The 13380-nt window shown below is 45.8% G+C and overlaps 1 protein-coding gene across 1 annotated transcript in view; it reads left to right on the forward strand.

Annotated features, from left to right (window-relative positions):
• The first annotated feature begins 3699 nt into the window (after positions 1-3699).
• KIAA0586 (KIAA0586 ortholog) overlaps positions 3700-13380 on the forward strand; it is a 140400-nt gene continuing 130719 nt past the window's right edge. Inside the window, exons 1-4 of the mRNA XM_040411277.1 lie at positions 3700-4182; positions 9164-9213; positions 11264-11345; positions 12423-12492. Of these exons, the coding sequence (XP_040267211.1) occupies positions 3765-4182; positions 9164-9213; positions 11264-11345; positions 12423-12492 (620 nt within the window). The 5' untranslated portion in view covers positions 3700-3764. The remainder of the gene's footprint in view (positions 4183-9163; positions 9214-11263; positions 11346-12422; positions 12493-13380) is intronic.

Here is a 13380-nt window from a genome sequence, read left to right on the forward strand (position 1 = left end):
GTTTTTCCGCATGATAAAGCCACAAATAGCTTTTATCAGGCCACCTTAGAAATCAGAATGCTACCTGGACATGAGCATATGTTTAGCTCACAGGGCTTATAGGTGGTGACAGAATCCCTTTAATCATATACAGAAATAGGATAATTTGGGGCAGGGAATGAGCCCAGTCCTCCACACCATAGAGCAAAGTGTGCAGATACTGCATATGTTTGTAAGGCCTCTTTCACACTTGCGTTGTCCGGATCCGGCGTGTACTCCACTTGCCGGAATTACACGCCGGATCCGGAAAAACGCAAGTGTACTGAAAGCATTTGAAGACGGATCCGTCTTCAAAATGCTTTCAGTGTTACTTTGGCAGCCAGGACGCTATTAAAGTCCTGGTTGCCATAGTAGTAGTGGGGAGCGGGGGAGCAGTATACTTACAGTCCGCGCGGCTCCCGGGGCGCTCCAGAATGACGTCAGAGCGCCCCATGCGCATGGATGACGTGCCATGCGATCACGTGATCCATGCGCTTGGGGCGCCATGACGTCACTCTGGAGCGCCCCGGGAACCGCACGGACGGTAAGTATGCTGCTCCCCCGCTCCCCGCTACACTTTACCATGGCTGCCAGGACTTTAGCGTCCCGGCAGCCATGGTAACCATTCAGAAAAAGCTAAACGTCGGATCCGGCAATGCGCCGAAACGACGTTTAGCTTAAGGCCGGATCCGGATCAATGCCTTTCATTGGGCATTAATTCCGGATCCGGCCTTGCGGCAAGTCTTCAGGATTTTTGGCTGGAGCAAAAAGCGCAGCATGCTGCGGTATTTTCTCCGGCCAAAAAACGTTCCGTTCCGGAACTGAAGACATCCTGATGCATCCTGAACGGATTTCTCTCCATTCAGAATGCATTAGGATAATCCTGATCAGGATTCTTCCGGCATAGAGCCCCGACAACGGAACTCTATGCCGGAAGAAAAGAACGCAAGTGTGAAAGAGCCCTGAAATGTAATAAAAAGTTAGTGAAAGAAAAAAATAAGAGAACCTCCCTGAAATGAGAAGTGCACCTCCCTGAAATGAGTTTTTGCAGGTTGGGATGTCTGCATGGTGTGCAGTATAATATACAGGACTATACATAGGGGCAGTGTAATATACAGGACTACACATGGGGTGCAGTGTAATATACAGGACTATACATGGGGTGCAGTATAATATACAGGACTATACATGAGTGCAGTATAATATACAGGACTACACATGGGGTGCAGTGTAATATACAGGACTACACATGGGGTGCAGTGTAATATACAGGACCACACATGAGGTGCAGTGTAATATACAGGACTACACATGGGGTGCAGTGTAATATACAGGACTACACATGGTATACAGTGTAATATACAGGACTATACATGGGGTGCAGTGTAATATACAGGACTATACATGGGGTGCAGTGTAATATACAGGACTACACATGGGGTGCAGTGTAATATACAGGACCACACATGAGGTGCAGTGTAATATACAGGACTACACATGAGTGCAGTGTAATATACAGGACTATACATGGGGTGCAGTGTAATATACAGGACCACACATGAGTGCAGTATAATATACAGGACCACACATGAGTGCAGTGTAATATACAGGACTATACATGGGGTGCAGTGTAATATACAGGACTTTACATGGGGTGCAGTGTAATATACAGGACTTTACATGGGGTGCAGTGTAATATACAGGACTTTACATGGGGTTCAGTGTAATATACAGGACCACACATGAGGTGCAGTATAATATACAGGACTATACATGGGGTGCAGTGTAATATACAGGACTATACATGGGGTGCAGTGTAATATACAGGACTTTACATGAGGTGCAGTGTAATATACAGGACTACACATGAGTGCAGTGTAATATACAGGACTATACATGGGGTGCAGTGTAATATACAGGACTATACATGGGGTGCAGTGTAATATACAGGACTTTACATGGGGTGCAGTATAATATACAGGACTACACATGAGTGCAGTGTAATATACAGGACTATACATGGGGTGCAGTATAATATACAGGACTATACACGGAGTGCAGTATAATATACAGGACTATACATGGGGTGCAGTGTAATATACAGAACCACACATGAGGTGCAGTATAATATACAGGACTATACATGGGGTGCAGTGTAATATACAGGACCACACATGAGGTGCAGTATAATATACAGGACTATACATGAGGTGCAGTATAATATACAGGACTATACATGGGGTGCAGTGTAATATACAGGACTTTACATGGGGTGCAGTGTAATATACAGGACTATACACGGGGTGCAGTGTAATATACAGGACTATACATGGGGTGCAGTGTAATATACAGGACTTTACATGGGGTGCAGTATAATATACAGGACTATACATGAGGTGCAGTATAATATACAGGACTATACATGAGGTGCAGTATAATATACAGGACCACACATGAGGTGCAGTATAATATACAGGACTATACATGAGGTGCAGTATAATATACAGGACTATACATGGGGTGCAGTGTAATATACAGGACTTTACATGAGGTGCAGTGTAATATACAGGACTATACACGGGGTGCAGTGTAATATACAGGACTATACATGGGGTGCAGTGTAATATACAGGACTTTACATGAGGTGCAGTGTAATATACAGGACTATACATGGGGTGCAGTGTAATATACAGGACCACATATGGGTGCAGTATATAGTGGGGATGCATTATTTTATAAATGGGGGCTCAAAAGCCGGAGATAGAAACAGAATATATTTTAAAAGACACAGGGTGGACAGATTAAGAACAGTAACATTGAGAAATGTTCGTGGGCATTAAGCTGATTTCATCAGGTACATAACATATAAAATTGATAATAAATTACTGTAAATAGAAATTAAAAAATTGAAGAAATACCAACAGCAATACAACTGGGAAACTGCTCAAAAGGTAATTGAAAAAAGGTTTCGGTGAAGGCGTGAAACTGTGCCACATGGCCAAAACTGCGGCTGACGACAGAGAAGAACTACGTTTTACAGAAGCAGCAGAACTGCATCACATCTACCACAACTAAGTGGTACGGCAGCATCTTGGCCAGTGGATCCGCCAAAGTTACGTAGAGGCCTGCGTCTCTTCATAACTTTTGTGGACCCACCGTCAGATTTAGGGGTTCTTAATGCAGCGTTCCACATATGTGTGTATCATTTTCATAAGGTATATGTATCCTTGATTTTTAGATAGTTTTCCCCTCTCTTTTTGAATGACTATGTTAAAGGTCAGCCCTAATACTTTAAAAACACTTTTACAATATTATGCCTACGAATTTTATTGTTTTCAGAACAGACCATAATGTGTTCTTAATAAAGTCAGCACCGTTTTTCCGGTACTATGTGTACACGCTGCTCTGTTTCCGGCCGGAACACTATTTCACGCTGACGTTCCAACCGTTATTACTTGCAGGAGTCTGCTAGAGGCCGTTGTGCTACAACTAATGCTGTCTCCGTTTTCGGAAGCCATTTTGGCGCAGACATTTCGCCCGGGTTCAATGAACAAACGGTCTCTGAAGAGATGGCCGCCGTCCTTAGTGGAGCCTACTGAATTGACGACACCTCCTACAATAGCGTTGTATTAGCTACAGTAATAGTCGCTGTCCGCCTCTATATGTTTCCCCCTGTTGATGTTTTGCAGCCTAGTGACCGGGTAACAGCCATAGACGAGCAGTGTCGTCCTGACTGCTGTTGAGGGATGAGGGAAGAAGCTTCTGATATTAGCCTGGATTCCATGGCCAGCACTACTGCTAGTGACGTCCTCATCCGCTCCACAAGTGTCCATAAGACCTTCCACAGTAAGGAGGACAGCAGACCCCCCACTGCTCATGGGAGACTGGCCCCAGGTGAAACCAGCCCCAGTGAGGCAGCAGGAGGAGGCCTTGGGCGCCCTGTTTCAGTGGCCTCCAGAATGGAGCACAGTCAGGTGGCATCTGCTGATGGTAGTGGACGCCAGGACTGCGATGCCAGGAGGGTGCACATCTCGGTGAAGAGGTTGCGGGAGGTGCCCGCTCCCGTCCTCCCAGACTTTGCCTTTAAGAAGCGAGACCCTGCCCACATCCCGCCGGCTCTACCTGCTAACAAGTATCCCGCTGTCGCCTTCACCCTAATGGATGGTAAGTAGGTACGCGGGTAGTCACCCAGCTTTTCTAGAGTTGCCCTGTAGTTATACAGTCATATTACATCCTTCAGGAATCTGACAACTCAGTAGTGGCTGAATTCTTTCCATGGTGGTTGTCGCGCAACTTTTCCTGAATCCTGCAACTAAAAATGACAGAATGGGACAATGTCCGCTCAGGGTCTGGTTGGTTTTGTGCCGTTTTACATTGGGTATCTTTTCTAGGGCTGCATTGTGCCGTTCCTCAGTTATTCCTCTTGGAAATGTATGAATAAATGAACACCAGGGTGTGTACACTGACCAATCAGTGCAGACCTTGTCACATTGTCTACCGCAAGGGTAGGCAACCTCCGGCACTCCAGGTGTTGTGAAACTACAACTCCCAGCATGCACACTTGCTCTGCTCTTCTCATAACTCCCATAGAAATGAATGGAGCATGCTGGGAGTTGTAGTTTCACAACAGCTGGAGTGCCGAAGGTTGCGGACCCCTGGTCTAGCGCAGGGATCAGCACCCTCCCGCACTCCAGCTGTTCTGAAACTACAACTCCCATAATCCTACTTTCACTTCTGTGGGAGTTACAAAAACAGCCGAGTAAGTGTGCCTGCTGGGAGTTGTAGTGTCACAACAGCTGAAGTGACGAAGGTTGCTGATCCCTGCTCTAGCGCATGGACAAGGAGAATGGTAACGTCCAGTTGTGAATTTCTACTTGCATTTCCAGGAGGAATAACAGAAGAAGAAGAAGAGAACTAAGAATTGTTGTTTCATTAGGACATGTCAGAAGAGACGACAGGTGAGCAGCTGTGCCGATGTAAACAAGGGGCCACACGTTCACAGGAGCACCAAGGCCCTCTCGTCGTGGAGTGCAATAGGGCGTTGGACCCTTCAGGAGAAGCCATCAGTTTTGAAGGTGCAGAGAACCCCATTAATGGATGTTTTTTGACTTTATTGATGGGACCTTTGTACTTGACATTGTTTAATCCAGTGCTTCTCTGGCTGAGAGGCTCAGCTCACTGGGTGGTGAGGCGCGGGGACCCACCAGTGTCGGCATACATCAGAACCTCTTCATATGTACACCCCCGTAACCATCAGCCTGGCAGTGCCGCCCCTACTGATATCACACAGGTGCCAGTATGGCTAGCAACTCAGGAAGGCCATCAGCCCAAAACAAGACCAGGAGAGCCCCCCAGGGCAAATGACTGTGGTATTAATTTGGTGCTGCTGGGGAGGTATTTTGTGCTGCGGTATTTTGCGGAACGGGTGCGGACCCGTTCATTTCAAAGGGGGCCGCAAAAGATGCTTTCTGGGGAGGGAAAGCTGAAGTATAAAGGTATTCCGGTTCAAAAAAAGTTCTGGTTACAAACCCAAGGAGCTCCCCCCCCCCCCCCCCCCCCCAAAATGGACAGAGCAGCTGTCGGACTGCACACCGCCCCTGCTCAATTCATTTCTATGAAGCTTTTTATTTTAGCACAAGACCACAACCGAACAAAATGCGAAAAAGGTGAAAGGCTCTGAAGACTTCCCACTTGTCCACTGAGTTGAGTAATGTCATATGATTTTTTTTTTATTAAATTTTTGGGCCTACGTTAGGATCTTTTCATGATCCCTGGTAACACAGTGCCACCTTGTGGCTAAAGTCTACATTACATGTATCACATTTTACTTGTATACAAATAGAGGGAAGACGATAAAGGGAACCTGTCAGCATGTCTTGGCTGCCTGCCACTGACTGACAGCTTTCCTCCCATGAACAGTAATATTATGAGCGCTGTCTGTCAGTGGGAGAACCCCGCAGCTCATGAATATGTCGCAGTACTCTCAGCGAGCTGCAGCTAATACACTGTTAAGCCAGAATACGGAATATGTTCCCATAATGACACAAGGCTGCCGCCAGCGCCCCTGACACTACTGCTTGATTCCCTCAGAGAATTTGCAGCAAAATCTGCTTGGATTTTGTTGCGGGTATCACCCTATGCATTGCTGAGGTTTAAATTTGGGGTGAAAATCTGCCAAAAAAAGTCAGATTTAGCATAATTTTTTTTTTTTTGTGTCCTGTTTGGCTGACATTTCGTGTTCTGCTGAGGATGATGCAGCAGAAAATCTGAAGCGTATCCGTCGTGTGTGCACGTAGTCTAAACACGCTGACAGCTTGTCTTTGTAAAGGTCGGGAGACTATCCCCTGGTGGCAGATGAGGATCGGGCAGTTGGATTTCAACAATCGTGATCCTTATGTCCTGAGGGAGATCAGACTCCAACCAGAGGTATCCGGCTTAGGGCTCGTTCACACGACCGTGCTGTTTTTTGCGGGCTGCCAATTGCCGATCCGCAAAAAACGGAAGCCGCCTATGTGCCATCTGCAATTTGCGGAACGGAACAGGAGGTCCATTATAGAAATGCCTATTCTTGTCTGCAAAACGGACAAGAATAGGATAGGCCTCATCATTTTTGCGGGGCCACGGAACGGAGCAACGGATGCGGACAGCACACAATCTTTTACGGACCCGTTTAAATGACTGGTGGACCCTATGCGGAACGCAGAAAACGGCCCATATACGCAACGCAAAATACGTTTGTGTGAGCGAGCCCTTACTGCCCTATCCCTATGTAGCGCACATGCCTAGAAAGCATGTATGGGGGAGGGAGTCAGGAGAGAGAGCTCTGGGCAAGCGAGCTAATGTGTATGGTGATCCTAAGAAGGGGGGTGATAACATCAAGAACTAGTCTATGCATCATGCCTCTGACTGGACTGGAAGGCTGTGCAGGGGAGAGGGGACAGGAGCAGGCAGTGACAGGTTAGGATTTTCCTTCCTTCTCTTACTTAAAGGGGTTATGCCATGATGCATGTAAAATTTGAAAATCAGACATCATATAGTCCATGACAGTCTCTTTCTAACCAAGCCAGAACCAGCCCTGTACCTCACATGGATTCCAAGATCTCCCCATTCATTGCTCCAATTGCTTTGCTAGATTTATATCAAGCTGGCAGCTCAGGAGGAGTGTCCTTTCTGCTGCAGCTCTCTCTCTCCCTATCACAGGTCAGGGGCCATGTCCCTTGTGCTGCATCTTTCTCACTGTAACTGCCACAGCTTCTAACAGAACATAAGGCTGGTGACATGTGAAGATTTAAACTGAGCATGTGCGACCACCTCAGTGAGGTGGACAGAGAAATAAGGAAAAGAACAAGCAGCAGGTGGCGCTATACACATACATTTTATTGAATACCTCGCTGGCTATACGGAAGGTGCTGGTTTGAACAATGTAGAATATTTTTCATGGCACAACCCCTCTCATTTGACCCCCATCCATTGCATAGGGGATAAGTGCAAAAAATAGCCGGACCACCGTGCAGGCGCCAATCCCCAAGCTAAAACAGGGTCAAATAGAGCTAGAAGCCCGTGGAGATGGAGAATTATTTGGCAATTTTTGAGATATAATAGGTGTAAGACGGTTCAAAGCGGGGAAAAAAACCATGAATAGAGAACGAGGTGGTGTTATCAACCTGGACATCAAATCCGTACATACCAATGTATATAAAAATAATAATCTAAATAAGTGTATAGGTAACTCACTTCACTGGGGAGGTAGTCTATGGGATAAAGATCAAGACACCCATAGGCTTCACTCCCCCGCCAGGATCGCTTGAAGAACCGCAGCCACCACGGGAGGTACTTCTGGATAATTCCCTTTCTTTAAATCGAGGCTCCATCTCCACGGGCTTCTATCTGTATTTGACCCTGTTTTAGCTTGGGGATTGGCGCCTGCACTGTGATCCGGCTATTTTTTTGCTCTTCTCTCACTTTCCTTATGATATGCATCTGCCTGACACACATCCAACCACTTCCGGCAGCCTTTCACCACTTGTCTTTTAAAACTACTAGCCTATTTTACTTCTTCCTCCCCTCTGGCGCCCGGTAGTTACTCCTAATACCTTCTTTGGACTTCGTCCAAGGGGAATTTTGTGACTAACACTCTGTTTCCCCTGCCCTGTGGATAGGTTGTTGAATGAGGTGTTCAGGTTATTTTAGTTGTGTTTTTTTATTATTATTATTATTATATATTTTTTTGTTGCTTTTATGTAAAGTCTGTACAATGAAATGTATTTCAGGAAAATAAATTTTTTATTTATTATTTTTTTGCTTGTTTATTAACATTTTTAATTACATCTTTTTATTACATTCTTTTAGAAACCTGTGAAGGAATGACTTTCTTGTAAATGTATTTTATGCTTCTAATCTATTAGTGTACTCCTGTATGGCACAGGCTGTGGGAAGGGTAATACCAGCGTGCCCGAACAGCAGGATTGCTGAGTGTACAGACCTGGGGTCATTCCTAGGTGCCCGGGGCTGACTACCCAGCCTCCCATCACATCACTGTGGAACCCAATCAGAGGGGGAAATCCCTTTTGATCACGTTGTAATCACAGACTGGGGCAATCAGAGGGTTAACAGTTGGGACTGGAACTACCTCCAATCCTGGCTGTAGAGCAAAACGCGGCTCTAAGAACACAAAGCGGTTTGTGTCTGGCCGATTCTCTGCATTGTCTGCCGTACGGATCTCCACCGGACCCCCTTATACTTAATGGGGCCAGCGGGCATTCCGGATCCAGAGAATTCCGTCAGTCTGTTCTCTGCCGGAATTCGCCCGGCGGATGTGAAACTAGCTTAATACAGAGATCAGAAAAGACAGCGGGTGGTCATTAAAGGGTCAAAATGAATGCTGCTCCCCTAATATTGCATGCTCTAGCTCTTATATTTGAGCCAGTGCAAAATGATGATGCATTACATATGTTTTTGGCAGGCAGAGGGTTAAAGGCAGCCTGCGATTCCTGAAGGACGTCTGCCCTTAATATAATTTCGACCTCTTTTTTTTTTATGAGATTGCCTTGAGGTCGTTCCCCTGTGGCGGACACCCATAGATTGGACATTTGCTCGGTGTATAGAATTATTTTGGATTTCTGTAATCATTGCTATCACTTTTTAGATACGAGGAATGGCTCCACAGTGCCGAAAACCCATTCTCCATCCCAAAAGGTAAGAGAGAGCCAGTCCTTTGTATCACTGGTACTGGAAGCGCAGTTACTTCCTCTATATTACTTTATTTATCGGGAAATATTCAGTCATTTCTATGTAAATGACCTATTTTGTGGCTTGACGGAGTTCTCTCAGAGTACACTGTAATGTAGTCTTAAAGGGCACCTGTCACCATGAAATTGACTGTTACACCAAGCACGGTGCCTTGTAGGGCTCGCTCAGTACGAGTGCTCGCTTGCCTGACGGCTCTTTCTCCTGACTTCTCCCTACACGTGCTCGCTTGGCCAAGTGTTGTTTTTGGGGACACCTCTGGCCAGAACAGAAACAAATAACGATATAGTGAGGCGCCAATTGCACGTATCCGGTGTTGAATAGATAGCGGTATAAGTATATATATATATATATATATATATATAGCGATATAGAGAATAGCTAGAGCAGCTCAAATTACAGATCTACTAATGTTAAAATATGGCAGCTGTATAGGAACATGCCATAACCACGATTAAAAATCAAGTTAAGTCAAGGGACTTACTTCACCGGGGAGGAGGATGAACAGGATAAGCTCAAGACACCTGTCCTCCTTACCTCCCCCGCCGAGGTCGCCTGTAAGATGGATACACACCCCGTCCTCGCGATGAAAGGAAACTTGAGGACTTCAAACCAAGGATGCTTGTTTTATTCTTATTAAAAACTCGACGCGTTTCGGGGATTACAGCTAGGTCCCCTTTATCAAGAGCATAAGCATAACATAACACAGGAAAAACTCCCGGTTATATAGGGGAGATGTATATCATTCGCTTGGTGGATTCCATGTGGCATCTCGTTGTGGGCAGTAACTTCCTGGTCACATGACCCCCCAGGGCCGGAACAGGAAGTGTGCTCGTGGATAACTTAAACTAAAGACCGCTATATTCCAGGAGTTCAATGGATATATTCTTTATTAAAATGACATTTAGCTATAAAAATGATTTTAATTATTTTAAGTTATTTTAATAAAGAATATATCCATTGAACTCCTGGAATATAGCGGTATTTAGTTTAAGTTATCCACGAGCACACTTCCTGTTCCGGCCCTGGGGGTCATGTGACCAGGAAGTTACTGCCCACAACGAGATGCCACATGGAATCCACCAAACGAATGATATACATCTCCCCTATATAACCGGGAGTTTTTCCTGTGTTATGTTATGCTTATGCTCTTGATAAAGGGGACCTAGCTGTAATCCCCGAAACGCGTCAAGCTTTTTAATAAGAATAAAACAAGCATCCTTGGTTTGAAGTCCTCAAGTTTCCTTTCATTGCGAGGACGGGGTGTGTATCCATCTTACAGGCGACCTCGGCGGGGGAGGTAAGGAGGACAGGTGTCTTGAGCTTATCCTGTTCATCCTCCTCCCCGGTGAAGTAAGTCCCATGACTTAACTTGATTTTTAATCGTGGTTATGGCATGTTCCTATACAGCTGCCATATTTTAACATTAGTAGATCTGTAATTTGAGCTGCTCTAGCTATTCTCTATATACACATATATATATTTACTTAAACCGCTATCTATTCAACACCGGATACGTGCAATTGGCGCCTCACTATATCGTTATTTGCTTCCTTGCGTATGGCACACCGTTAGTGTTCCTGTGCTTTGTTTCTTTTTCAGTGGGCAGCTGCCTCACACTGTAACTAGTAAATTACGAGTTGGTGTTTCGACGTTAATTTCAAGTTCTCCTCTGGCGCTTTACCTTTCCTTCCTCTCCATTCCCTGCCCCATTTTCCTTTTCCATATATCCACTCCAATTGTTTCTTTTATCTTTTACGCAGAATAGAAAGATGCACACTACATCTGTCCCCTAAAGTCATCTGCTGGGGTACAGTTGGGGCACCCACACACACACACATAAGATAGTGGGCCGATCCTGCTGAAATCTGTGGGGTCGGCCGGCTTTTCTCTTGTGTGTGGAGGCCCCTGTAGAGATCCTGGCTTTGCAGCTAATGGAAGCTGTAGTATATGACTTGTTCTATTGCACAAACCTCTTGTCATCCGTTGTCTCCAAAAGGTTCATGTGACGAGACATTTTCAAGACTCCGCTGAAGAGAAAACAGTCATGAAGAAACCACTAGAGGGCAGCACACAGAAAAGTTAGTGGCCACTTCTTATTTCCGATGGGCTGATACATATCATTTACACGTTTATGACCTATGTGGATATATCCCATGTGCTGGGCTAATAGGGAATAATTCTTCTCCCACCTATTGAATCACATCGCTGTCCAGGGGCGGACTGGGAACATGAAGTGGCCCTGGAACTGGAAAAAAAATCTAAAAGTGGCCCTAATTTGTAGGCAGGTCCAAATTAACAGAAGGCGGATCAACACAAATAGTTGGGGTCAACAGTACCATCCCAGCAGAACCAAATAACACAGTCTAGGACAATATACTGCCGCAAAAGCCTCTGTGGTGGCAATAAGCTGCCATTTTTTGTCCTCCTCCTCCTCCAGTTGTCTATGGAGCAGGGGGCTTAGAAGGTGAGGTCAGGGCCATAGCAGTCGAATTCAGGAGATGGCGCTGGCGGTCGCTGGCCTTTTAATTACTATTGAGCGCTCATTATGTACCCGGTCAGCAGCAGAGAGGAGGACTTGGGTGGCCCCCTAGGGCATCGGCCCACCGGGAAATTTCTCTGTAAGGTCTATGGCCAATCCGCCCCTGTCGCTGTCATCTACTCCTGGGATTACCTTTGTTGTCAGTGATTCTTTGTCTTTGAAGGGATTTTCTGAGATTCTGACATCAATGACCTATCCTCAGGATCCGACACCCATGAACCCCCTCCGATCAGCTGTTTGAGGAGGCAGCAGCATTCTGCTTCCTCGCAGGTTACCAAGCACAGCGCCGTCCGTTGTATAGTGGCTGTACTTGGTATTGCAGCTCAACCCTATTCACTTGAATGGGACTGAGCTGCGTCTGGGCCATGTGACAGATGCACGGTGACGTTACTGGCCTATGAATAGGCTGCGGCGCTGACTAAAGCACTGTGGCCTCTTCAAACAGCTGATTGGCGCAGCGCTGGGGAGTTGGACTCCCACCAATCAGATGCTGATGACCTATCCTAACAGTCGGGCAACCCCTTTAAAAAAAGTATTCACAATGATGCCTTGTCTCTAAGATTATATAAATGATAATATTTGTATCGTATCCTATTGTCCTGTCTTTGAATTGCAGGTACGGACGTTCAGATTTCACAGTTTACTAATGGCCAAAAAGAGACTTTGTTGGCAGCATTAAATAAAAGGTAGGTAGGTGGCTCTAATGAAGTCTATGGCAGAGATTCCATTGTTGATCTCACACATGTCGCCTGTACAGCATTGGCCCCTTTGATTCTCTCTCAGGGACTGAATTGTCACAAGTCCGCTGTCTAGTGGAGATCCAGAGTTGTCACTCGTTGAGTGCCTTTAACACACGTGCATACGTCTAGTCTACCAAGACGTCTGTTACTGGCGGTCAGGAACCAGTGCTAAATTCTGGGTTACTGGGTGTGTGTGTGTGTGTGTGTGTGTGTGTTTTAGTTTTTGTGTTTTATACATTTTATGCTGGCCAGAAGATGCGCCCAATTTCTGATGGGGCATGCACAACAAAATAAATTAGGCGCATCCTTGATGGTGCTTGCCTCTGTTGGAAAATCGACACCAGCCCAAGGCTGGCATAGTTTTTCACCAGATTTTACTCCTTTTCTTGGCGTAAAATTTGTAAACTTCCAGTCCCCGCGACAATCCTTTGTGTTGAATGCAGCGTAAAAACACCCATGCGACAAATATTATTGCACTGGCGTTTAAAAGGTCTCACAAAAGGGGTCGTGTGACAATTCTATGCCCAAAAGCGGAGTAAAAATGTCAGTAAATGACCCCTTTGTGCGTTCATGCTGGAGTTTTTACTTAAAGGGTCTGTTCCAAGAAAAACCCTTGTCTGCTATCCATAGGTGATAAATGTCTGATTGCTCGGAGCCCCACGATTCACTAAAATCGGGGGCCCTTAGCCCCCCAGCCGGAAGAGTTTGAATGTAACAGTGGTCATGCATGTGCTTCATTCAAAGTCTATGGGACAGCACTCGGCTATATCGATCAGTCCAATAGACCGTTAATGGGGCAGCAGGGCACATGCGTCGCCACCGCTTCATTCTAAC

This window comes from Bufo bufo, chromosome 11 (genome assembly GCF_905171765.1).
Source record: "Bufo bufo chromosome 11, aBufBuf1.1, whole genome shotgun sequence".
Classification (NCBI taxonomy): domain Eukaryota; kingdom Metazoa; phylum Chordata; class Amphibia; order Anura; family Bufonidae; genus Bufo; species Bufo bufo.